This window comes from Camponotus floridanus, unplaced genomic scaffold (assembly GCF_003227725.1).
Source record: "Camponotus floridanus strain SB8 unplaced genomic scaffold, Cflo_v7.5 scaffold15, whole genome shotgun sequence".
Classification (NCBI taxonomy): Eukaryota; Metazoa; Arthropoda; class Insecta; order Hymenoptera; family Formicidae; genus Camponotus; species Camponotus floridanus.
The window spans coordinates 156,648-184,548 of NW_020229270.1; the positions used below are offsets into that span (position 1 = coordinate 156,648).

Below are 27,901 nucleotides of genomic sequence, written 5' to 3' on the forward strand. Positions count from 1 at the left end.
TGCGTAGCGTGAAATCGAGATAATGACTGGCACACCAATCAGTAAACTGGAACGAGTGGACTAACGAGGATATGTCTCATGGTGCGTGCTTTTGGTAAATCGCATTAAAGAGAAATTAAAACTCGAGTCACGGGAAACTGCGAGTTTCGTCGAAAATCGCTAAATATTTCTCGCGCGTAATTATTATTACATCTGGCTTCTCTCATGTGCGAATCTTGACGTTTGCATCGCTCGATGACGCGGCCATCTGTAATAACCGAGCCGTAAAATCCCAGCAAAAATCGGATGACAACTTGTTCGGTCTAGCGTTAAAAAATACGACCAAAAAATACAGTTAAGATTATCTGTTTGATTAACGATGCTGTATTAAAACGTCGTTGCCGCGAAGATCACGTGCGCGCGATTTATATCGATGACGGGAAACGAATTGAATGTCATAGATGCATCGCGTAGATTCAGCCTTTGAAAAGCGGCTAAAAGTGTGCGCACCGCTCGCTAATATACATAAATACAATAAGGGCATTAGCCTCTCGGGGGAGAAAAGATGTAGGATAATATTTGCGATAAATATAGCTTTGGCAATCGCCGAGGACCTGGATTTGAGACGTTATTGTTCCGCCAACAGTAACGAGTCTCGGATTTGAATTCATTGTTTCAAAGAGCCAGTTACAGCGGCTTTTCACGAACGATATATTATCTGTTATTATTGCAGTCCCACTCGAAGCCACAATGGTCGGCTTTGCGCTCTGATCTCCATATTTTAATTAAAAGCTCTCGACGTTAGATACGTATGTCTCGCTAGTCTAGAAGTCAATTCGGCGATATCGTCACATTCATAATACAGGTGTACGTTGGCGAAAATACATATCGCCAGCGAGCAATCTTCCTTAACGTACACACGTGACGCATACATACGTGTATAACTTAATAAAATAATTCTTTTATCATTAAACAAACGTAATATAATATGCGATTATTAAAAAGAACTACCGGTATTACATTCACATCTTCGTATAAAAATGTAACGTTATTTCATACCGTTAATTTACACGGTGATTATTCGATGGTCATTTGCTAATGTATCTGTTCCTTGTCTAAACAAACGAATTTAACTAGACGCGTCTCTTTTCTACCGTCCCCGAAGGACATTAACTCTGTCATGCAGTCACGTCCCTGGCTCGCGGCTAAAGAGAGCAATTTGTCTGTCCATTATCGCGCGACGCAACACAAAGGCGGAAGCAGCCAACTTTGATATTGGGCACGCGATGGTCTGTAGTATAATCGAGTGTAAATATATATATATATATATATATATATATATATATATATATATATATCGAGAAAGAGAGAGAGAGAGAGAGAGAGAGAGAGAGAGAGAGAGTAAAAAAAGTGGAAATAAAAAGGTGAATGGAGAGAAAATGGAGGAAAAAGATAGCGCGTAAAGGAGATAAGCGCGCGTAGTATGGGTGGAGAGATCGTAGACGGGAACAACGTCGGAGAGGATTATTTTTGGTGCGAATGCGGTCGAACCTCAACGTTCGGGAATAGTAGCGCGGCGGTTTATTCCCGTTGTAAAATGCAGCGGGAATGCGTTTTCTCCTCTCCCTCTCTCTCTTCTCTCTCTCTCTCTCTCTCTCCCTCTCGATGGCGGGTCGTAAGACTGCATATACCGCGACCGCGCCGATGGGCGAAACGGTTCCGACGAGATGTCGGGGGTTGGAAAGAGGCGCGACGCGGCATATGGCGGTGTTGTACGATGCCGCACCAATCGTACATCACAACAACGTGATTCCCATGCATACTGCTCGCAATCTCGCCGAGTCCCGGGGATGCATATGCATAGACGCGTGACCCCTTGGGGTCGCGTCGCGTGCATACCCCCCCCCGTTTCCCCCGGGAGGGGACACGTGTGTGAATTTCGCTGTCCGGACGCACATGTGCGTCTCCCGCCTTCGCTAATCTCTCAAATCCCATTCGAGGTCGCGCTCCGTCTGCACGTCTCATTCGAAGGATTGAAGGGAAAAGGGTTGAAAAGATCGCTGCCGAGTCTCCCTTGCGTCCTATATTTTGTCGAAATTAATTCAAATTGATATGTTTATCCAGATATAACTGTATCTTTACCAGATATAACTGACCTTTGGATTTAATTTATTAAAGCAATATGCTCAAAGTTTTCTCCTTGATCTTATATAAGAACAAGTCTGTAATGGACTTTCAAAATTTTCGAAGAAATTATCTTGCATAAAAGAGATAAGTTTAATTAATCATTTCGCCAACTATAATACTAATTAAAATTAAGTAACGTGTATATACATTATGTAAAGTATACAGTACAATTTAGATATAATTTTGAACATGGATACTTTCTCTGTCTACTCGATCGCGTTCTACGCGGCTCTTTTTAATCGCATTAACATTTCAATGATTTCTGATACGTGTTTACGCGAGTAATATATATGTATACGGGAAAAAGTTGAAAGTTAGATGCGTAAACTTAAGATTGGTAGCTTGCCGTGGTTTCCCTATAGGAATTCCAGAGTTTTATGCCAAACTTTCCGATTCCATTTGATTTCGCTCGCACGACATATCTTTTCGTTTTTCCGGTTTCTCTTGCGCCCCGTATTGAGCTTCGTATATCCTTCGTGGTAATTTCGTTTAGCGTGTCGCAAAGGTATTCTCAGTAAACCACGTATCAACGATGGGTCTCGTGTTCAAAGTGTCTGCTTGTAATTGCACGCGGCCGTTTGTGGGTGCACAAGGGACATACGCGCGCCCTCGGGACACGAAATATATAGAGGACACCCAGTCGAAACATTCGTGAAATGCAACGTTAATCTCATCGCTTAATTACGTCGTATGATGCAAATTATCTAAACTCATTTATCGAGGAAAAAAGTTTAAACCGTAAGAAAAATGTTTCCAGGTAGATTTTTATTTCAAGTTTTTTTTACAAAGTTTTTTTTATAAAGTATTTCCATAGCATAGTTCGTTCTAGGCGATGTAGTATCCGAAAGTTTTTTTAGATTCACATTTGTACACTTTTGTTATTACGTAAAAATTACACTTACGTTATTACATAAACATTTCAAAATTTTCCGAATTTATTTTGTGAGCAGACTGACATTGTCCATAATAAAATGAAAAATATAATACGTTGTTTTCGTTACTAATTATATACATTCTGTGATTAAAATTCGAATCTACTTCTATGTTAAAGTGCCGTGAAACAAACATTGTAATTACGTCTGGAAACAGAGTTCTCCGTAGCTGCGGATAAATATACGGCAATATTCTCTATTTGTTCGTAATGCATTTATTTTTACATTCAAGTCTTGTGATTTATATCAACCTTCCGGTTAACTGTACTTATATAACTTAAACTACAAAGCTTTTACGTGCCAACACGTATTTTCCGTGAATACTGTTGATATTGTAATTATTGCTACTATATTTTTTATGAGCAAAACGTATGTACAAAGCGCCGAGAGAAAAATTGTGACGCAACGGTTATTAAAAAATATCGGGAATGTTTGTGAACTGTGTAAACTAAAGGTATTCAAATATTTTTCACGCTTTGACTCAGATAGATTTCTTTTCCTTCGCGAGCTCGCTTTTCTATCGACGTGGTATGTGGGGTTAAAAGCAGCGAGAGAGAATTCGCCACGAATATCTCTTTGTACATCCCATAAAAACAACGTGGAGAAAGAGCAAAGAACGTAGGGTGACGTCGCACGCGAAAGAAAGCAACTCTCAAAGGACGTGCGCTACAAGTCACAGCCTCAAAGGATATATCCAGAGCATACCGACCGCAAGGGAGACACAGGCTGGTAACTCGATAAATAAAGAAGCAAAAATGGATAAATCGGAGCGCGAGTCGGACAAACGACTCCGGTTTTCATCATCCAAAAAAGAGGAGGGAAAAAAAATAAAATTTCTCACTAAGCTTTTCGTGCCTGGTTGTGTTTCCATCCACTCTAACGGGTTGATTTTTTTGTTTGGTCCCAATGGACGTTCCGAGTTTCATACTGGGAAAAAGATAGAAAAGCGGTCAGTAATGACATGGGACACAATAACAGATAGTTAACACATAGATGCGTCGGCTGCGAGCGGGTTTGTCCTATAACGATGCACGAGCGTTGTCGGTCGCGATCAGATTGAATAGCGGCGACAAGGTCGGGACGTTGAATGGTAGCGCGGAGAAGAAAGGAGATGCCCACAAGAGATGCAAGCAGGACCCCTCGGTTGCTTCATTTGAGTGCAAATGGAGTTTTTCCTAAATGGACGTTGCAAAAGTTTGCCGCTGTCAGGCATTGTTTGGTCGGTAGCGACAGAACGGGAGGAGGAGGACGCGAGGGTAGCAGTCGGAATCAGTCCGCCAAGGCTTTGATTAGCTGGCGCCACGAAGCGAAGGTTTTCATCCCCCGATTGTTGGCCTGGTATTTATAGTTGATTCCTGCTCTCATTCCCCTCGCGGCAATTGTCGCTCCGTTGTTTCTCGTCTTCGTATCTTCTTCATCTTATTTTTCTTTCATTTCTTTTTTCCCCTCTTTGCTCATCGCGGCGTGACATTGCTCCTCGCGCGAGAAACGTAATAAAAAAGCGTACACCATCTTACTGTATATATATTCCACACCATCGTCTTACGATTCCATTAAAAAACTCGTTGATAATCTAAGCAACTTTAAAAAAAAAATTGTCCCTTCCGTCGTCTCCTTTATTTTTCTGTCTTTCAGTTTTGCAAGTCCTTCCGCCTTATTTCTCCCTTGTTTGCATCGAGGCGTGAATCGCTGTGTTGGTTCGACTACGTTGATTGTAGATAGGTCACGCCGCGCCGTTTGCTTGCTGCAGCTCTTATCTTTGTAACACCACACTTAAGACGATAGGTACAATTAATCGCGCACTTATCATCTATATTGCGTGTTACCTATTTAGAGGAAAATTGCTGAGTAAAGAGATCTGACTGCATGATATTTGAGGAAGATAACAATTTCGTGCTTAATAGCTTTACGATATACAAGAATTATTACTAGGCGATTATTCGCTTTCCATTTGCCTACAATCGAAAATAGAGATCTCGTATCGAAAATTCCTAAACGAGAGGTAAAACTCCCGCAGCTCAATTGGACGTTACGTGATCGAGAAACGAGCGACGGGCACTAAAAGGAAAAGCAACGATTTCCCGTTGCTTTACGATAGTAATTAAGCTTGACTTCGCTTCGGAAACCGCAACTAATGCTTGCCTCTATTCGATCCCGAAGCCTCATTTGCTCGCACATCCAATGACGTCGTGTTACTTTGATCTCGGATCGAGCACTTAGTGAGATCGCTCGATCTATGATCGTTAACATTTATTTATCGTCCATTCCTGGAATGCGCTAACTGAAAACACTTATGGCATTTTTATTACATTTATTATTATTCGACCTAAAGCATAATGTGTTTGCGCTTCCTGATCATTTGTCTATATTATCCAAATTCTGCCATCTATTGAACGAGAAAAAAAATTAAATCTAAATCAAATTCTGTTTATTAAAATATACATCTGGAATTAATTGTATTATATCGATTTTTGTCGCAGTGCCGAAGGTGGAAATAGTCGATGAGCATGGTGCTACAGCTGCCGATAAGTTCTACAAAGCAGGTAGCACAATAGAGCTGAAGTGTGTAGTCAGCAATATACCGCAACCCACCGGCTATGTCACGTGGCGGCACGGATCTCGTACGTTGAATTACGACACGACTCGTGGTGGCATCAGGTAAGCTATAGACGATGCGATTATCTAATACCGCGAGATTTTAAGCAATGCGAAAGCTGATACACGATACGTTAATTGATACCGAAGAGAGCTTTCGTGTTTAATTCATATTCCTCGTTACACAGCATCATCTTGAGCGCGACGTAACGAGGAATATAATACTTACTGCTTAAATACAGTTGATTAACATTCATCTGATAATTTTGGTCGTCGAGGACTCGGATGGTTTATGCAAACTGCATAGACACCCTAATTGCTTCGATAAAGAATACGTTCGGTGAATTTTGAAAGGTTTTTATTAAAATTCTCGGGACATCGGTCAACAGTTGCGGCGATGCTGTGTGACCTAATTGGTTATAGGTAAATGTGACGGTGTTCGTGAATCTCAAGTATCGTTTCGGATATCATTTGATTTTGTCGGTTTTTTATAGAATGATTTTCCAATCAAGCAACCCATTGATATAAAGTAATTTTATATTTTTTTTGGATTTTTATCATATATTTTTTTGTTTTACTATTTGAAATACGCGTGTTTTGTTCGTTTTTACCGTGATCGGTTATTTTACTTCATATACTTGACAGTTTTCACAATATTCCAAATAATAGCGGTGCTTGAAAAATCTGCGGGAAATTAGCAATATCGAGAACGATATTGAGGTTGAGAGAAAGGATGCGGCGAGGTATCAGCTGAACTGTTGACAATTTAATCACCCTCGAAAATGCTCGATTATAGTGGTCCGACACATGATGAACGAGCGTGCTGCTGATGCCAAGCGCAGGCAACCAGGGCTCTAAATAAAACGTAAAAAACTTTCAATGATCGGATTGCAGGTATACGATTAAAGACCGATTAGTACGGATTACCTACGGAATTATTTCGGAGCATATTAACGCTCTATTTTGTTGCAAGAAAAATCGATAACGACTGCTAATTAAGTATATCAATAGCATATTTATTTTCTTAAGTTATTCATTGGGAATATAAACCGTTTAATTAACGTCCTATCATTTTTGATACGAAATTTCAATTTTCTCGTAAAACTCCCTCTTATTTGCAAATACATAACACGATTGTTCAAGCAGTATTTTTCATAAATTTTGCATAAAAATACATTTGTGAAGAAAGCTCTCATGTCTATAAATGCTTATAAATGTTAATAGTTGCACGAACTGCGCAACTATTTTTTCAGTTCACTTCGGACCGATATTACATGGGGGTGACATTATGTGGAGAATCAGGGCGGCATACAGGATACGTGCGCGATTTATTGAGAATTTCTATTACACTTTGATTGCTCCCGCGAGGCGTCTTGCCGAGATCGTTTAACTGAACACGTCAAACACAGCGTTGCGAATAAACGACGTTCGATCGCGCTACCCTTGTCCGTCGTGTGATTTACTGGTTCACCGAATTCTCTCACACCGCTATGCACTGCCTCTTTTTTCACTTGATGAACTATTCTGAAAAGGCTGTATTATTGCATTTTGTAAATTATCCTCGTTGAATCCTGGCAACATAGTTTTTTTTCGTACGCGTTTTTTTATATTACACAGCCGAAAAAATTCAATCTTCACGTGCAATATATTCTTGATTATTGGTCCAATTTACTGCAAAATATTTCCCGAGTAAAGTTTTTCCCTCACGATTACAGAGAGATTATAGTATAAGCTGATAATGAGCATGTAACACGTATTATTTTCTTATCTTGACCAATTCTATGAATAATGTATTTCTATCTACTTGTTGATGACTGTTGTTGAAAACTCGCTAGCTTCATGTTAAACGACTAAGGATGCAAGGTTGATATAGTAGGCAGAGAAGTTAGTTAGCAGTATAACATTATTATACTCTCCAGCACGCGGTATTACACTTCACTATCTCTAGTACCTCGTATATAGTTCGCCGACCCTCTGTCTATTACTCTTCACCTTGGGCGAAGACTAACCCTTAAGTTGGTCAAGTCCGTGAGTGCATGCCTCGAGCATGCATGGCGATGTTAGGCTTAACATAATCAAGTAGTTCTGATAATAGGAAAGTCCATGATGATAAAATATCGTCGGACTTTCATTTCACGACACGCAATTAGAAAAGTTTTTAAATCGCCGCAACAAGTTCGTCAACATTTTCTTGCCATAATACTAATATAATTGTAGCTGCATAGCGCAATATATTACTAGCTGCTTAGTTTGTCTGTACGACATATCAATGCAATAAAATAATCCGCGCAGCATTCGCATATATCAGCCTTTAATCCCATATGTGCGAAAGGATCGCAAAGGAATTAATGTGTAACTGACGTAGTCGCAACTGACATCATCTAATATTAGCTTTAACCGTAGCTTACGTGTATTAATTTAGCATCATTTAGCAATTGCAGCTTTGTCCACGCTGACTCAGAATTGACGTCAAAAATATTTGTAGAAATATTGAATCGAGATTAAGCTTCGCGAAATCAATCATCTTCTCGTGTTTGATAAAAATAAGAGGATGATTGAATTTTCGAAAGCTTCTATTGCTAGATTAATGATGTTTGCACGTGAACTTCGAGTTAACACATTAATAAGATCGCTGATAAATATAGTGTGAAATATATTGCGCGGTTGTATACAAGAGTCTCGTATTACGCTGATCGGTGCCCTGATGCTTGCTCGTAACATGCGGGCTGATCCATTACTCGGCAAATCAATTAGGGCACAGGCGCAACCAGCGTCGTAGCGCGGGAAAAAAAAGCGTGACGAAAACAAAGCATTTAATCGGATTTTGTTTTATCGGCTGTACACGCTGAACCCACGGCGGCAAATATTTCATGGCAACAAGGGGGACATGCTTCTTTTTTTATATCAGTGTCCGCGATAAAATAGGTCCCATATTTCAAAATTCTATTCCGGTCACGGGATTTTTGTTATCCTCTTTCCGTCGAATGTCGACGTTATTACTAGGCCTTCTGCGCGATATCTGAAGGATTTAAAGAAAAAGCAAGAGCCAACCATATCCATATTTATGTAATATTTGTGTTGGAAATGTTTCGATTTATAAAAATGTTTAAAAAAAAAAGTAGCAGCCTTGATTAGAATTTTCCTACAAGCTTAATGTGGTGTGATATAATTCACATGTAAGGTGAATTGAAAAATAGAGAATTGTATTGTAATATAATCGTTTATTTCCCGAAAAATTGAATAAGAGTGAAATGAAAGAGATGCACGTACGGACCGATGCTCTGGTCAAAAGTTTGTCGCCGTAAACTTTTATGAAACTTACGAGATGACTTCTTCATGGCCTTTCTTTAGAGTGGTTCACTGTATATGCATCGCGCGAGATGCTGCGGTTTTACAGCGAAACAAAGGGAGGGAGTGACTGTATAGAATACGTTATAAATAAATGCCACACATCTATGTGCGTATATGTGTGTTCGCAAAGTTTTTTTTTTCCCGTTGTCGTCCAATGGCGCGATTTAACTTTTAAATTGCCCCTATTTTCCGCGATCCTATATTTCGCGTTACGTTCGAAAATACAAGAAGAATTTCTTGGAAAATGAAAATAAATCTTACGCATATTCGAATTTATTGATCGTCAAACTATGGAAGAATGATGATGAAAAAAGTTACAAACTATCGGCCAATGACGATTGCACGTGTGCATTTCTTTCTCATTTTCTATTTTATGCGATATTTTTCCTAAAGCAGCTTGGACTTTTTTTTATGCATATCGCGTGCGATATGCATATTCGTTTTGAATATAGTATTCAATATATGAAAAAATTGATCGCGTGACCGTGCCTAAAAAGAAAATGAATTTATCGCGTTGTTAGTGGCGACGCCTCCGTCCCCAGGTGATAATTACGGTCACGCGAAACTTTTCCATAATTTTATAAAACTTTTCTACAAAGTACGATTAAAGAGGAACAGGCGCTTTCCTAAAGTCAGAACCGCTTCTCATTAAGAACGGTGTTTATTGGAATTGTTATGCATCCTCCTTTGCATTTTTATGGATAATCTTGGCAGTAACATCGTTCCTAGGTCTGTTCCTCTTACTTCTTAACGTGCGTTATCATATCCTCACGTTAGCAGATCATTCCCAGCGCAATGAGCCATTAATGAAAACACGAATGAATATTCATAGCGCTCGTAAATGTTATAATCTTATATTTCGAATAAAAAAAAAATAAAAAAAACGTTACTCTGTTAATATTTTTGCATTTTGCATGAAAACAGCTGATGTAAATGCCTGGGCGAATCTCATTTAGACGATCGTCTGGTAATAAAAAAGTACCTGGATGAAACTCATTTAGACGACCGTCTAGTAATAAAATAATCAAGCGCGTAATAAATTTAATCCACGTATGTGAGTAATTACGTATATAACGCGATATATTACGTACTGCACGATGCATGAATATCGAATAGATAACGAAAACCTTCATAACATCAGTTAATTTATGATGGACATAATGCATATGTAGTAATATGCAAATTCACTACGTGAGTATAGATTTAAATAGTTTTGAGTGAGAGGACATAATATTAAATGTACGCCACGTTACTTTATCATGTTATCGAATGATTTCCTTTTTACGCTCTTTAGATATTCGCTTTAGAATAAATTAAACCCAAAGGTTTCTATATTAATTTTTCTTATAAGAAAACTTATCTAATTTTATAGGTATTAATAAATAACATAGTCAATTAAACTTAATAATCTTTGACTTAATTTATTCAAATTATAAAATTATTTTAATTTAATAATTAAAAATTATGATTCTAGATAACGAAGATCTATTCAAAACTATTCTCAGTGCTTTGACATAAATTAATTAGCAATACGTTTGCAAGAAATGATTTTCAAAAAATATCAGATATATTTTTTATGTCTCTTTTTTCAATTTTGGCACATAAATAATAAAGTATAATACAAATTCTTTTTAATCATTATTTCACAATCAATTTGGGAAATAATCTCAGCCGAGTTTGCAATATTATAATATATTATGCTGAATCAGTTTTTCGCCGTAATTAATAAATTAAGTAAATAATACATGTATAATTATTATGGATGCGATAGTTTCGTAATTTAATTCGCGATTAATTTTCCACTTACTAACGCATTTTGTGACACAGTAAATGACCTATCTTTGGAAGCGCAGGCAAGACTGTCGCAAATGTGCTATCATAAGCGTACCAAGTTGTTTAATGAGGAACACAAAATTCAATCCAAACATGTTTTGGCCCGTTTTACTTCATACATTATCAAATTCTCGTAAACAAATTACAGCGCGGTTAAATTGCACTACGTGTAATCGAGTTAACGCGCTTACAAACGCGACATTACGAACGACATAATTAACATATGGCGCATTCACGATTTTATTTTTATTTTGTGTTACACGCAAGTGATCAATTAATTATAATTATGACATAAATGTACTCCGAGTGAGATATATCGATTCTCATGTTTTAATTTTTCATTTTATTACACGGTGCTCTTCATGTATAGGAATTTATCGATCCTTGTGCTGTGAACAAGATATTCTTTACTCTTCCCATTAAACAATTTATTAGAATACAATTTAATGAAACATTCAACCGCCCTTAATGTTATTAGTTGTAGCTTCAACGAAGGTGGCTTCTCCTTCTTCGCATAATATTATTATTCATGCTGCATTTCGAGCTAATTTAAGCGCTTTGTCTCTCTATGGAATTAGCTGAAATTTCTCGGGGAGAAGTCGGACTGCCACCACCTTCCGAAATTCTCGAGAAGACGGTGATAATTAACAAAATTTACATAGCTCTATTGAGTAATCATATTATTGAGTTGTCGACAAAGAACTCGTCATATGGCCTCTCTCTTGTTCTTAGTCATTCATTTTGATGCGATAAACAAATTTTTAAGTTTTTTTCATATAAATGATCGCGTTAATGTCTTTTTTACAAAAGTAGAGGGAAAAATAATAAATACGTGAGATGTACGAAAGAATTTTTAAACAGGTTACGCATGTACCTGTGCGAACCCTTGCTCGTCTCAATGTGTAGAATAAGATCTCCTATCACTGTATGTGGTATTCAATTATGGACTCGAGTTCAACATTGCTCGAGGATTTGCCACGGGAAACGTGTTACCTTCTATAGCTGTAAGTCAACCCCGTATCCATTTGATTGATCGTTACTCAACGGGTTTTAGCGGATCGATACGTTGCATGATGCAGCAAGGACCGCAACTTAATCATGATGTAGTCGGAATAAAGCGCTCCGCTATCATCGATTTTCTTTACGTCGAGTATATTAAGTCGAGAGAGTTTATTATATACTCGATGGGAGAATATTTAGACCGAACAAAATGCAGAAAAATTTCTTTGCACTTGACCTAAAGAATTTGTCATTTGTAAGTTTCATTTATTGGAATATTTATCAGTGAAAATGCAGGTTTTTTCTAACTTGAAATAAACTATTAATTTTAGTATTATATAATTTTATATAATATTATATAATTTTACCACAGATATATAAATGTATAATCTCGTCTCTTTCTACATTGACGAGCATCGCAATTTAATATCTTTCAAGTGTAACTTTGCGATAACATTGTTACGTCGATTTTTCTGATATTTTTCTTTCGCAACTCTGTCTTCGGCATCGTTGTAGCTTACGTGCATATTTCGGCGCTGAAAGCATATATATACGTATATTTACGCGAGCATATTTACTGGAGAAAGGAACACGGTATTTCTCGTCGCACGCCCATTTACACCGGTTGAGCTCGTTGTATGCCTACGTATCTAGTCGCGTTGCGCGCGTTCGTGGATGACTTCCGAAAGATGGAACGCGTAGAGTAGAGACACGGGAAGGGTAACGAGGGAGTGGGAGACGGAAAAGGTGCAACAAAAAAATAAAAAATAAAAAGAGAAAACAAAAAAAGGAACAACAAGTACATCTTTCCTCTCTCGACTTTCCGGGCATACCGTGTGTATCCTCTCTCGAGCAGCACCCAGGGAATTTAATTCCATTTTCAATTTACCTAAACCTCTTTACGCAAACTTCGCTACCGACGTCGAATACTCTCTCTCTCTCTCTCTTTCTTTTGGATTTTTTCTCCCCTTCTGCGTGCCTTCCGTCCTAGCACATCCCTCTTATCCGTTCTTCCACTATGGCACAGCTCCCTACCATTCAAGTTCGTTGAGCGAAAGGAGACACACGTTTCCGCCACTTCTTGCCTCTCTTTTAGGAATGTTGCATCGCGAGTCTCTGGGAGGGCCTCGGATAAAGCCGCTGAGAAAGGGGGATCGACACTGAACAGATAGGAGGGCCACTTGGTTTTTAACTGCCTTTTATATAGAAATGCTTTCGGAGATCCGTGTTCCTTCTAAATTGAACTTTTCACGACGGTGGATTTTCGTCTCCCCGTCTTGCGAAATGCGTTGATTAATTTGCGGTTTTTTTTTTACGTCAACCATGATTGTTGCACGTCGCTCTCCTCATCTCCGATTTAAAGTTGCCTTTTTTCCCGCATTTCACAAGTTCCATAATTGCGAGATCTATTAAAGCTCTCGTTAAATTACATTGTTATTAGTGCAGCGCAGTTAACGTGTGCACGCGATTACGTCGAGGACGTCGACAAATCTAATAGGTCCTCGACAACTCCGAGGGTTAAACGCCTCACGCGAGCACGTTACCACCAATACCAATATAGTTCCTCGCAAGAAATCATTCTCATCTGGCGTACGAAACGTCTTGCGTCGCTTAAGATTTTCAGGAGACTTGGCTGAAATAGATTTAAAGCGACTTCTCCGCCGGCGGAGGAGCAGGAATAAACGTCCTTCCTTACACGGGAACGCGTAATGGCGTACACGGTAGTCGAATGGACGCTACGTGATCTGTAACAAACGTGTACGCTAACTGTAAAGACGGAATTTATAGCCGAGCTTGCGAGACGAGTTCCGCACGGAAGAGAGATGCCCGATAAATTCGAGCGACACGTCGTTACAGTTTTACCGAGGCGAGGGGGAAAAAAAAGAACTTTTCGTAAATTGTAACGGATATTCCATGGTACACTCGTTAGACCGATATACGATATCGAGGGGGACCAGCGGCTATTATTGCGTCGAACGGATAGAAACATATGGTTCTTTTAAGCCATTAATGGCCGTGGAATTTCCAGGGTGGAGCACGCTTCCTGTCAAGGAATGTTTAACGCGGTCATTCGCGAATTTCGTTTCGTAGTGCTATTTTTACCGGCCGTTATTGCATCTCGCGCGCTGAAAGAGCAGGATGATATATAAATACAAATGTCAGCGTCCCGAAACGCGGAGCAAAATAAATTCCGCCGACACCGTGCGAATAAAAAGTTTCCCGTTGGACTTTTGATTCCCTTCGTAAAAGCACGAGCTGCTTTCAGCTGATTGTCAAGCGATGTAAATATTTACGATAAATGTCAGTTTAATGATATTATATCGCGCGTAATCATTTTACGGCTGTTGCGCGATCAATTTGCCTTTCTTTTTCAATCTTCACTTTTTTCATAAATATTCATGAAACTCTGTCATCTCGATTACACGAATCGCAAGAGTTGATAATAGTTGGCAAGGCTTTTCTCTCGTCTTATAAAAGATTCTCTCTTTTTTTTTACTCCGCGATAAACATTTTCGTACGAGCGATAAAAAGTCGGCTATTTTCGAGGAAAGTAGTCGCACTTATGCGATCATGCTGCATTATGTTAGAAAGTTTGATATACCGAGAACTTAACGGCCATTACGGCCGTGCGGCTGCAGCAGGATAAGTTTTATTGCAGTTCGCGTTTAGAGGCTGCGACAACAGCGAGATTAGGCAACTATGAACTATGAGATTAAATGCCGAATACGACCTGTCGAGTAGTTAGAATTCGTAGCATTCAGTTATAATCTACGACGTTATGCATGCATACATGTATAGAGCTAGCTACAATGCAAATACATAAGTTGAAATTCAAATAACAAGTCTCTGAACTCGAGACTTAATTGTTTCCTTCTCTCATCTTTTGCAATTTGAAGAATCATTTTTTTTTTTCGACAGATTTCAGATGGGACACAATTTAAAATATTAGAGAGAGAAATTTCTCATTTAACAGATAGATGAAATTAATTGTATACTTTTACGTCGAAGCAGTAGCCTTATATCTCTATGATCTATCGACGAGATCGTCGATAGTTGAAGCAACGGCACGATACTCGTTCGTTGGGCTTTAAACCAAAATGACATCGAGTGGGTCCATTTAGCGGGAATAAACTGTTTCTTTCGCGAGTGGTTCGCTATGCCGGGATCGTTAGTCAGATAGAATGAGTCTCGTCTGGACTGCTTGGAGTAGACACTTGAGACCGGCCTAGGTATCGCTGTGCTATGGGTCAATTGTTTCCCCGGTGTAAACAGGTCAGAAATAAATCCCGGCTTAACGCCGGGCTTAAAAGCTCTTAAAGCGTACTCGCTCCCCCTCGCCCCAATTTACCCCCTCATCCTGCTATCGTCGATTTTCCACCGTCTTTACCCTCCCCCCTCGTCCCTCGTCCGCTCTCTCTCCTCGCATTCACTGATTCTCAATCGCTCTTTTCCGTGGTCTTTTGGCTTCGTAGCGGTCTTGCAAGCGACTTCATCAGACATTTAATTGCGGCGTCGCGTATGCGGAAGCCGCCTGGGCAGATATTTCCGAGTAATCCGAGAGCGAATGCGAAAATTCCATGGAAAATATTGTATCGATGAAAAGCGGGATGTATCAATCTTTTCCGATGTATGACCCGGCAATCGTTTATTAATCGTGGAAAACTGTGTAATAAATTAACTCAGTTACCATATAACTGTGTACATAGAGAAACGCGTGCGTCGCAATCTCATAACTTTTTGTTAAAATAGTTACAACGATATACGCGATTATATGGATGGGGGGATGCGCGGCGGGGGTCAAGTTATGCGTCCGCGGCGACTTTTAATTTACGTAATTTAGCCGTCCTCGCGCTCTGTCTCCTGCCGGAGTTATTAAAAGACTAGAGCTAGTAAACACGAGAACCATCCATCATCACGATAGAGCTGGCGTGGTGCCACTGGCTGGAGATGTTTTAACGAGACTTCAAATCCAGGAACTTCATTTGCTCTATCGCGATGTTTTTGTGCCTCCTTAATGAAAGGACAGCGAAAGATACGTCGGCAGAGAAACATTCCAACTGCCCCGCTTTCTCGTTCATAAAACGGTGCCGTCGTGCTTTGTGCGCCTCGATAAATATCTGACACGCTCGACTACGGTCGCCTGAACAAACAAATTCATTTGAAATGGACTCTGACATGGCGTGAGATTCCTGATAACGCGACAAAGGGTCGCGCATAATTGTGACGCGGGGTACTTTATCGGAATCGTTGGTACTTTGTTCAAGACAATTTTCCCGAGCTCCGGCAGGACGGATTAAACCGTAGAAATACGCTGACTCTCGACCGGTCGACGGAAGGAGGCTGATTGTGCCAGCTTGTATCTTAATTGTTTTTGGTTGCTACGCTGACGTTAATGCCGTTCGTAAACAATGCGCCGCTTTCCGCGCTATCGGGTTTCTTGTTTTATAGACCATCCACGTGAACGTTATGATTCACATAACCGCCTCGCGTTTTCCCTTTCGCGCCCGTAATTTTTTTTTACGATACTTCCATACTTCGCGCGACAACGTGTAATGAAAATTGCAGCAACTAAAATCGTAATGAAAAAATACAACTCCTTTATAAATAGACAAAAAGATGTGTGAGAAAAGATTAGAAAATTCTTTTCTTTTTTTTTTTAATTCCTATTCTTTTAATCCCGAAATGAAATACTGTTAATCCCTTTTCGGCCAGAGTTTAAATAAGGTATTTCGCGTATAAGTATAAAAGAGCGAGGCATTTAGTGGACACGAGTGTAACTTACACAATAGTATTTCGCGCGGTATGGGACCGCTATATTATGCGGCGACTTAATCGTCCGGGCTCGCAAAGTTTTTATGGCCCATAACTCAAAGTTTTCGCGGGATATTCTTTTACGTGTATAAGAAACGGGCTCGGCCTTACATTTCGAGAGGCTTCCTGTTATTTCACCTTTTTTAGCGGAAGGACTATGTATCTGATTTCACGGCTGCGTTCCTTGTGATCTTCCACTTACGGTCGAGAGATTCTTACGCAGTTATCTGCGAAGATAAGTATCTGTATTATTGGATATCCGACACAGACCGGGATAACGAAACTGCATCTCTCGCCTCTTTTTATCCGGCTTTAATGAGGTGATATCAGATTCCTTTTCATTTTTGCGCTCCGGAGGAAACCTGGATCTCCACTTGGCGAGTTTCAACTGTTTCCTCGACTTTCCGTTGTGAATAACGACGCGATTTCTCAGAGGGTTCCGGCGTCATTACTTTAGGCGCCGTAGTTGACCCAACGCTTCGAATATCGTGGAAACTCGGAATAAAAGTCGGGATCAAAGGCAAAGGATGGACATCGCGAGAGAGAAGTCGAGTGAGTTTATTGCTTCGAAGAGAAGTCGCTATATCCTGTTTTCTTAGATACTTTCCTTCGTACTCTGACGCCTTTGGCGGTACCTGGTGTCGCTGCGCCAAAGAGCACGGATGCGATTGAAGATCAAGGTAGGCAAGGAAGAAAAGAGAAGAAAAAAAGTTCCTTCTCGGGTGACCGCCGCGAGAAACCAAAGGACGCGCTCTTTGCGAATATTGCTCGAGTTTGCTTCTCATTTATTCGTAAATTGTTTATGAAATTGTGACAGATGCAATTGTACATAAAATTCTCCACGAAGGGAACGCGTTTAATCTATTAATAATTGCAAAGCGTTTAAATTTCTCATTTTCACTTCTCGTGACGTGTGACTTCTTGGCACGATTAATATAATTGGCATGCGCCTCCGAAAGAGAAGTCGTTTTCCTCTCATCGCAATTGGGGTGAAAAGCGGACTGGCGCTTAACGATTCAATTATTCTCTCCGCTGTGGCGATAAGTCGTGGCATTAATTATTATTCTCGCGCGTAGCCCGGGCACTGTCCGCGATATTTCAATTTCGCTAGTCATCCAAGCTGTCGTCATCCACTTTATCGGTCCGACGCGGAAGCGTCGGGGATGCGTTTCGGGGGGCGAGAAAAAAAGGGACGAGGATAATTCGTCGCACGTGCGGTCAGAAAAATTCAAGCCGGGGTCGGAATGCGCGCGCTCGCGTCATAAATGCGCGGAGCCGAGGATAATCCTGGACGTATGCAACGATTTACAGTCGCAGCCACCCCTCGAGTCAAGCCGTGGCCGTGGTCGTTTCCGTGCGCGTCGATCGATGCGAAAAGACGGCAGCGAATAGACGAGAGAAAATTTCGATATCCGCGGCACATGCACGGGGCATACGTATCGAATCGCATACAAAAGACTTCTAATATCATCCTCACCGAGCTCCCCGCACGTATATTGTATATACTTGTTGGGTATACAACGTATTTGAGATTCGATGCCGCTTCCGTGTAAATTGCCATTTTCCTCCGATGCCGGTCATTGCACGTTCGCGGCGAACAAATCTAACAATTTCGCTTACAATGGCATAAAAATAATATGCGACGTGGAATCATCCGCGTGTATTGTAAGTCGCCTGGTATTATTTGCGATTATTAACGAGAATGGCTTTTGCAGATTTAAATAAAATACATCGCGAAAATACGGATATTTTTCAGCCATCAGAGGGATTGGCTTTTGATATGGTTTCATGACTTTTGATATGGTTTCATATAGTGATTTTAACTTCGGTTTTCGCAATATGTTCAGATTGGTAGATAACGCTAAATAAAATTGCGTATATTGGAGGTCTGAAAATAGCGTTTAATAGATAGCGGTTTATTAAATTGGCACAAGGTGTAAGCTCAATAACCCAAGCCTCTTCTTTGCAAACTGGCCTCCCTTGATGCGAGTGCTAATTTACCGCTACGAAGTATATTCCTTGTAATAGTATCATGTTGCACAAAGGATCATTTTGATAAAACAAAACTTCTGCGATTCGCACACAGAAAAAAAAAGTATTAAAGCAAAACTTATATACTTATAAAACTTAAAATAACGAGTTCATTGTTTCGTATATACGCAACAATTTATAATTTCTTTAGAAGAATTAAATAATTTTAAATTTCAACAATATTATAGCCTTATTTTAATATTGTAATTGTCACCTCAAGAATATATAATTAGAATTTAACTACTACTTTCAGGAAATTATAATCTTTGATTTAAAAATGTTATTTTCGATCTAATATTGTTTCTTTTCCATTCGAGAAAATTAAGTCTTAAATCAAGAATACATTTTTTTCGATTGAACTATATAAAATGGCTTTATTCAAGTGAACAATTATTCAAGCAATTATATTTTTTTTAAATTAAAGTAATATAATCTCATTTCAAAATTTCCATGTTAAAACTAACTACATTTTCAAAACAAGAATGTCCTTTTTTTTCGTGCAAGGAGAAGAAACGGAAGAACGTAAAGAAGCCAGATTATTGGTCGTAGATCGTCTGTGAAGCAGAAATCGCTTTAAGTGAAAAAAAAAGAATATTATATTATATTAGAATATTATATTACGCGAAGATAAACGCTGGAAATTGCAGATGGCAAAAGTTACGGCTTGTCGTAAGATATCGCGAAAACGATGTCGGAGAAATGGCGACGCTCTAAGCAGCGATTCATGTAAATTGAGAGGCAGGAAATTAAGAAACCGCATGAAGAGAGGGCGCGCCAATGAAGCGTAACCGGAAGATAGGTAAAAGCGAGATCGACAATAAGACGAGAAGATAAGAAGACGAGGCAAAAACGAGAATGCGGAGAGTTCATTAGAATTTATTTCGCGCGGGCATCAGCGGTGGCGTATCTGAAGCGGGATACTACAAAGAACGCATTCGAAATGAGGGGAGACTGATGATGCGTCCCGAGATTATTCATTCAAGCGAGTCGCTAATAATGTAAGGAAATTGCGACGTTTCCGCGTCGGTCTAATGGTTCGTCGAGGCGACGACAGTCAAAACAAGCGATACATTTCGAATGCACTGAAGCGCATGCGAGAGACTTAATGCGCGCTAAAGATTTCTTCCGACGAGGAGAGAAGAGATTCCCGAAGGAGAGTTCTCTCTCGAGCAATTATTCTCGATGTGAAATTATTTGCATAACGTTAAAGTTTTACACAGGTTTACAGTTTTCCATGACACTTTAATGGCACGTTTGGAGAATACGCTGAGTGACATTGAGAAAGATGTATGATCTTCGATTAAGTAACAGCCTGATAAATCTTTTGCTCCTTAATAAGGAAGTAAACGAGTGAGTTGTTGCGTGCCGCTAGTGTATTGTATGCACTGACAGAGTGACGGATGTCTCGCAAGGTTTTTTTTGCCTCGCAATTGTTGTCGCGTGTTGCTGGGTTTACGACACGAACGAATCGTGACTCGGTACTTTCCCTACGCTATTACGGTTTATTGCGTTACGTAATCTCGTTAAACCCCATAAATTATGTTTCTGTTAGTCATCGGGGAGAAATTAATGTATTTTACGGAATTACACGCGAGGAAAGCAATAATGAATTTTGCGCGATGGAATGAACATGTTGTTATTGCAGGTACAGGTTAGATAAGCGAGACTTTTCCAAACGCGGTGGGAAAAGTTATAACGTAAATATCATGGTCTTTACTTCTCTTGCGCGCGTAATTTATTCAGAATATAAATTCTCCAAAAGAGCGGATTGCACTCAATGCATAATACGCTAAAAGAACGATACAGTAGATTACACGGGGCAGAATAATGAATTAGCGCCGTGAAATATTCATTCGGGCACGATTTGCCGTAATATTCTTCAAAGTTCGCGAAGATCGTGCGTGTTGAAAACCCACCCCCCCGATGCACGGTAGAATTACAACCGCACGGATACGCTACTTTACACGGTATCTCATCTCGCCACTCGCGCATTATGGCTGGCCGGCGCCAATTTTGCATAAAAGAGATCGCCCTTCCAACAGGGGGACGACGGGGAGAAGACGAGAACGGATTATTTAATCATGCCTGATGCTGTTTACGCTCGGAGAGGGACCAAGGTAACCGGTCTCGCGATCTCCTCGACCTTTATTGCGATGCGTCGCGTCCGAGACAGCTGAGAACGACGATGTCGCGCTCTCCGAGGAGCTGTCAGACTGAAAAATCGACCGTAGCCTTTTTCCCCGACATTTCTGGGGCGGCGCAATTGCGGGTGCCTGTCAAATTGGTATGCCGGGATAACGGCTACAACAGACGCCGCGACTTGGAACAATTCCCTTAATTCTCCGACTGCCCAGGCAGCAACTGCCATGCCATCGCGTGACATGATCTCCGCTGCGTTATTAGCGCGCCGAGCGCGTGCAACGGATCACGCGCGTTAAGTTAATTCGAATTCTGTGAATGCATAATATTCCGGAGAGCGATATCATAAGCGCGCTCGTTATCCGGCCATATTTGCGCGACAGACACGCGAGCCATAACAGCAAATTTTCGATAAAACGATTTAACGCAATTTAAAGCTCGTTTCGTTGCTCCTCGCGTCGCGCTTTATCTTGATTCGTCGAGATCTCGGGAAAGCATTAGAAAATAATCAATGCGGAGAAGCGCCGGCATTATTTGCACATCAAAGCGTCGGTGAAAATATTGAATTGCAGAAAAAGCCTCGGGCCGCTCGCGTTTGGGACACATCGGTTGGGTGTTTCAATCAGCCATATGCATTTCTTTGTCGGAGAAATATAGCTTTCCACGAGCGAAATGTTGACAGAGCATCAACGGATATAAATGACTTGCTCATTAACCTTTTAGAGTTAGATTCAATGTGTTGTGCGTATATTAATCATTGAAATATGACAGATCTATTTAAAGATAGTGAAATGCGTCGTCAAAAGTTGACTCCTTTCATGGCAAATTCGAAAGGCAATTTCGATAGAAACGTCGAATGCAGTTGTAAAATATAAATACTGGAACCAAATACGAGATTATATTTCTGTAGTTAAGACTTTATAAAGAGGTCGAATAAAACGGAATGAAAAAGTTTTAGTGTTTATATTTTGACGTTATGCAAGCAGAAATAAGCAGACAGGGAGATTGGCGTACAGAGATGCACTGAATCGCTTTCTGATGACGGAAGCTGCAAAGAGATGGAAGGAAAAGTGTAGCGATAAAAGCGAAAGGATGGCGAGCGCTTTATATTAACGAAAGCTTTTTACTTTTTGAAAACTTTCAAAGATTTTACCCATGTGCTATTTATGTTGATTGCCATTCCTTTCGTGTCAATGAAATTGTGCGTTAAGAATTATTTTTATTTTAATTAACTTTTAACATCAATTTCTCTGAAATTAAGTTCCTCGTGTGATTCAGAATGTGCGAATTTTTACTTTCCGTTTGCAATTTATTGTTTCAACCACTCTTTTTATTTTATTTATATATTTATTTGTATATTTTAGTTTCGTTGGGAAATTTATTTGCAATGCGTTCAAATGTGATCCAAGCTCGTAACTATGCTTTGCTTTTAATTTGTTGTAAAATTCTTGTATTGGACATTTTTCGTATAACCAGGGACTACTCTTTTAAAGCCACATCCTGCGGGAATAATTCGCGGAATGTCGTAATCATATATTCGGTACATTTATTCTCATTCAAAAGTTTCACGCGTAAAATTGTACAGAGTCGCAGTAAAAGTTTGACCAATGCCTCGAGATAATGGTAGGTGGGCTATTTGCATCGTATTTCGTTTTTTTTTTTAGACAAATGTATGGTCCCGTTGACATTGAGTCTCGTTTCGATCAAACGCAAATTCGTTGAAACCATAGTCAAACGTTGGCGAAATGTTTTGCTTTTATTTTAGATCACTTGGCACGAGCTAAATTAGATTCGTACACTCAATATTTCATGTTCCTATACGCTTTCGCTGATAATCGTTATGTCAATTTCTTTCGTTTGAAATAAAAGTGCAGAAAACTTGCAAGAGAGTTTCCGTCTGCTTAACTAAATTTAGACACGTTAAAAGTTGATGGAATATTGACAAGGTGCTTTTATAACATACGAGAAAAATTTTGATAGACTTGTAAAGCAATTGCACGTATAATTTGTTACATACAGGATATATTTTGCATCATATATTTTGTATATAATGCAAATATATTATATTTAATATATAATTATATATTTGTAATTTATTTAATTTATGGTTATATAATGGTTTATAATAAATCGGATCTGGGAGGAATAAATGCCCGATATTAAAACGCGGTATACATAGCGTACAAATTATGAGGTATCTTGTAAGAAAAATTTCTAACGATATCAGCAAATCTTGCATCTCTTTTATAAAACTTGGTTACACGAGAACGATATACGATATGAATGCAACGTTGGCAGTGAAGGAAGATCGAAGAAGACGGGCTTCAAGATAGAGCCAGCGAGCGTAGCTTAGCACAATACGTTTCATCCTTGTCGCAGGATACGCTGTAAGTGCGTTATATAATCGGTAAACGCGGCAAAATAAAGATGGAAGAGGAAGGCAAGTAGATAGATACATGTCGGTATAGATAGGAAGGAAGGAAGGAAGGAAGGATATGCGCGCAGCCCCCAAAACGACACATCCGAGCTGGCAGCCTGCAACTTTTCCCATCAGCGCACAGCAAGCCCAGAGCTTGTTATGCGAAGCTTGAAGCATGTAACGCCAGATGCCGCATATTGGCTCACACCTGACCCAGGCCATCTGAAGCACTCATCCTCCACAACGTACGAGACCGGACTCGGATCCCTTTTTCGTTTCCACGATTTCCTTTCGATTCCGACGTTTCGTCGGATGAAAGGCCCGACTTCGTCTGGCTGTTTGTCCGCGCGTTCCGCGATTACTTCCTCTCGCGCTTCTTGTATCGGATTGTAATTGGCTAGGATTGTAATTCCTCCTTCGAAGCTACTGCTAGGAAAAGCCGAAGTCGACTTTCAAAGGACCGCTTTCACTCTGTAATTCGAATTCTTAGTACGTCGGAAGGAGACGAAATTAAATGCCGTGCAACAGACGAGGAGAAACAAAAAAAGAATGTTACAGCGACAATAGTACTCTATGTTCCTTTGCTATTTGAAATCTTGTCACAGGGATTATTTCAAGTTTCCCCATTATACATGTCGAATTTCATTATAATGCACGACATAGTTTAGAGAACGCGCATCGAAAATAAGTACATAAGGTCAACGAAGTTCTCCACGCGAGCTCAGATGCTTTTCTAATTTGCTTTTATATTTATTTCTTCATTTTATAGATATATCTCGACACGTGCAGTTGTATTGGTATCGATTATTTAAGTGCCTATGTACAAAGTATCATAAAATTTAATAAAATAAGTAGATAAAGTCAACGATGTTTACGACGTGAGCTGTCAGAAATCTCTTTAATCTGTTTATATATATATGTTTCTCTATTTTGTAGATAATTCGCGACATACGTAGTTGTATTGAATCGATTATTTCGATGATACACAAAACATCATAAAGTTTTAATAAAATAAGTAGATAAGATCAATAATGTTCGCGACGTGAGCTGTCAGAAATCTCTTTAATCTGTTTATATATATATATGTTTCTCTATTTTGTAGATAAATCGCGACATATGTAGTTGTATTGGATCAATTATTTCGATGATACACAAAACGTCATAAAGTTTTAATAAAATAAGTAGATAAGATCAATAATGTTCGCGACGTGAGCTGTCAGAAATCTCTTTAATCTGTTTATATATATATGTTTCTCTATTTTGTAGATAAATTGTGACATATGTAATTATATTGGATCGATTATTTCGATGATACAAAGCGTCATAAAGTTTTAATAAAATAAGTAGATAAGATCAATGATATTCGCGTCGCGAGCTGTCAGATATCTCTCTGATGTGTTTATGTATTGGTTTCTTTATTTTATAGATATATCACGATATATATATTTATATTGAATCGATTATTTCGGCACCTATTGCGATGATACACAAAACGTCATAAAGTTTTGATAAAATAAGTAGATAAGATCAATGATGGTCGCGTCGCGAGCTGTCAGATATCTCTCTGATGTGTTTATGTATTGGTTTCTTTATTTTATAGATATATTATGATATATATATTTCTATTGGATCAATTATTTCGGCGTCTATTGCGATGATACATAAGGTTTTGATGAAATAAGTAGATAAGATCAATGATGGTCGCGTCGCGAGCTGTCAAATATCTCTTTGATGTGTTTATGTATTGGTTTCTTTATTTTATAGATATATCACGATATATATATTTCTATTGGATCGATTATTTCGGCGCCTATTGCGATGATACATAAGGTTTTGATGAAATAAGTAGATAAGATCAATGATATTCGCGTCGCGAGCTCTCAGATATCTCTCTGATGTGTTTATGTATTGATTTTTTTATTTTATAGATATATCACGATATATATATTTGTATTGGATCGATTATTTCGGCGCCTATTGCGATGATACATAAAGTTTTGATGAAATAAGTAGATAAGATCAATGATATTCGCGTCGTCAGCTGTCAGATATCTCTCTGATGTGTTTATGTATTGGTTTCTTTATTTTATAGATATATCACGATATATATATTCGTATTGAAGCGATTATTTCGGCGCCTATTGCGATGATACACAAAAAGTCATAAAGTTTTGATAAAATAAGTAGATAAGATCAATGATGATCGCAGCGTAAGCTATCAGATATCATTCTGATGTGTTTATGTATTGGGTTCTTTATTTTATAGATATATTATGATATATATATATTTGTATTGGATCGATTATTTCGGCGCCTATTGCGATGATACATAAAGTTTTGATGAAATAAGTAGATAAGATCAATGATATTCGCGTCGCGAGCTGTCAGATATCTCTCTGATGTGTTTATGTATTGGTTTCTTTATTTTATAGATATATCACGATATATATATTCGTATTGAATCGATTATTTCGGCGCCTATTGCGATGATACACAAAACGTCATAAAGTTTTGATAAAATAAGTAGATAAGATCAATGATGATCGCGTCGCGAGCTGTCAGATATCTCTCTGATGTGTTTATGTATTGGTTTCTTTATTTTATAGATATATTACGATATATATATTTCTATTGGATCGATTATTTCGGCGCCTATTGCGATGATACATAAGGTTTTGATGAAATAAGTAGATAAGATCAATGATATTCGCGTCGCGAGCTCTCAGATATCTCTCTGATGTGTTTATGTATTGGTTTTTTTATTTTATAGATATATCACGATATATATATTTGTATTGGATCGATTATTTCGGCGCCTATTGCGATGATACATAAGGTTTTGATGAAATAAGTAGATAAGATCAATGATATTCGCGTCGCGAGCTCTCAGATATCTCTCTGATGTGTTTATGTATTGATTTTTTTATTTTATAGATATATCACGATATATATATTTGTATTGGATCGATTATTTCGGCGCCTATTGCGATGATACATAAAGTTTTGATGAAATAAGTAGATAAGATCAATGATATTCGCGTCGTCAGCTGTCAGATATCTCTCTGATGTGTTTATGTATTGGTTTCTTTATTTTATAGATATATCACGATATATATATTCGTATTGAATCGATTATTTCGGCGCCTATTGCGATGATACACAAAAAGTCATAAAGTTTTGATAAAATAAGTAGATAAGATCAATGATGATCGCAGCGTAAGCTATCAGATATCTTTCTGATGTGTTTATGTATTGGGTTCTTTATTTTATAGATATATTATGATATATATATATTTGTATTGGATCGATTATTTCGGCGCCTATTGCGATGATACATAAAGTTTTGATGAAATAAGTAGATAAGATCAATGATATTCGCGTCGCGAGCTGTCAGATATCTCTCTGATGTGTTTATGTATTGGTTTCTTTATTTTATAGATATATCACGATATATATATTCGTATTGAATCGATTATTTCGGCGCCTATTGCGATAATACACAAAACGTCATAAAGTTTTGATAAAATAAGTAGATAAGATCAATGATGATCGCGTCGCGAGCTGTCAGATATCTCTCTGATGTGTTTATGTATTGGTTTCTTTATTTTATAGATATATTACGATATATATATTTCTATTGGATCGATTATTTCGGCGCCTATTGCGATGATACATAAGGTTTTGATGAAATAAGTAGATAAGATCAATGATATTCGCGTCGCGAGCTCTCAGATATCTCTCTGATGTGTTTATGTATTGGTTTTTTTATTTTATAGATATATCACGATATATATATTTGTATTGGATCGATTATTTCGACGCCTATTGCGATGATACATAAAGTTTTAATGAAATAAGTAGATAAGATCAATGATGGTCGCGTCGCGAGCTGTCAGATATCTCTCTGATGTGTTTATGTATTGGTTTCTTTATTTTATAGATATATTATGATATATATATATTTGTATTGGATCGATTATTTCGGCGCCTATTGCGATGATACATAAAGTTTTAATGAAATAAGTAGATAAGATCAATGATGGTCGCGTCGCGAGCTGTCAGATATCTCTCTGATGTGTTTATGTATTGGTTTCTTTATTTTATAGATATATTATGATATATATATTTGTATTGAATCGATTATTTCGGCGCCTATTGCGATGATACACAAAACGTCATAAAGTTTTGATAAAATAAGTAGATAAAATCAATGATGGTCGCGTCGCGAGCTGTCAGATATCTCTCTGATGTGTTTATGTATTGGTTTCTTTATTTTATAGATATATCACGATATATATATTTATATTGAATCGATTATTTCGGCACCTATTGCGATGATACACAAAACGTCATAAAGTTTTGATAAAATAAGTAGATAAGATCAATGATGGTCGCGTCGCGAGCTGTCAGATATCTCTCTGATGTGTTTATGTATTGGTTTCTTTATTTTATAGATATATTATGATATATATATTTCTATTGGATCAATTATTTCGGCGTCTATTGCGATGATACATAAGGTTTTGATGAAATAAGTAGATAAGATCAATGATGGTCGCGTCGCGAGCTGTCAAATATCTCTTTGATGTGTTTATGTATTGGTTTCTTTATTTTATAGATATAT

General features: G+C 38.5%; 1 protein-coding gene across 1 annotated transcript in view; it reads left to right on the forward strand.

The window, feature by feature from the left end:
• LOC105250483 (peroxidasin) overlaps positions 1 to 27,901 on the forward strand; it is a 111,674-nt gene that overhangs the window by 66,539 nt on the left and 17,234 nt on the right. The window contains exon 7 of the mRNA XM_011256610.3: positions 5,579 to 5,756. Coding sequence (XP_011254912.1) covers positions 5,579 to 5,756 — 178 coding nt within the window. The remainder of the gene's footprint in view (positions 1 to 5,578; positions 5,757 to 27,901) is intronic.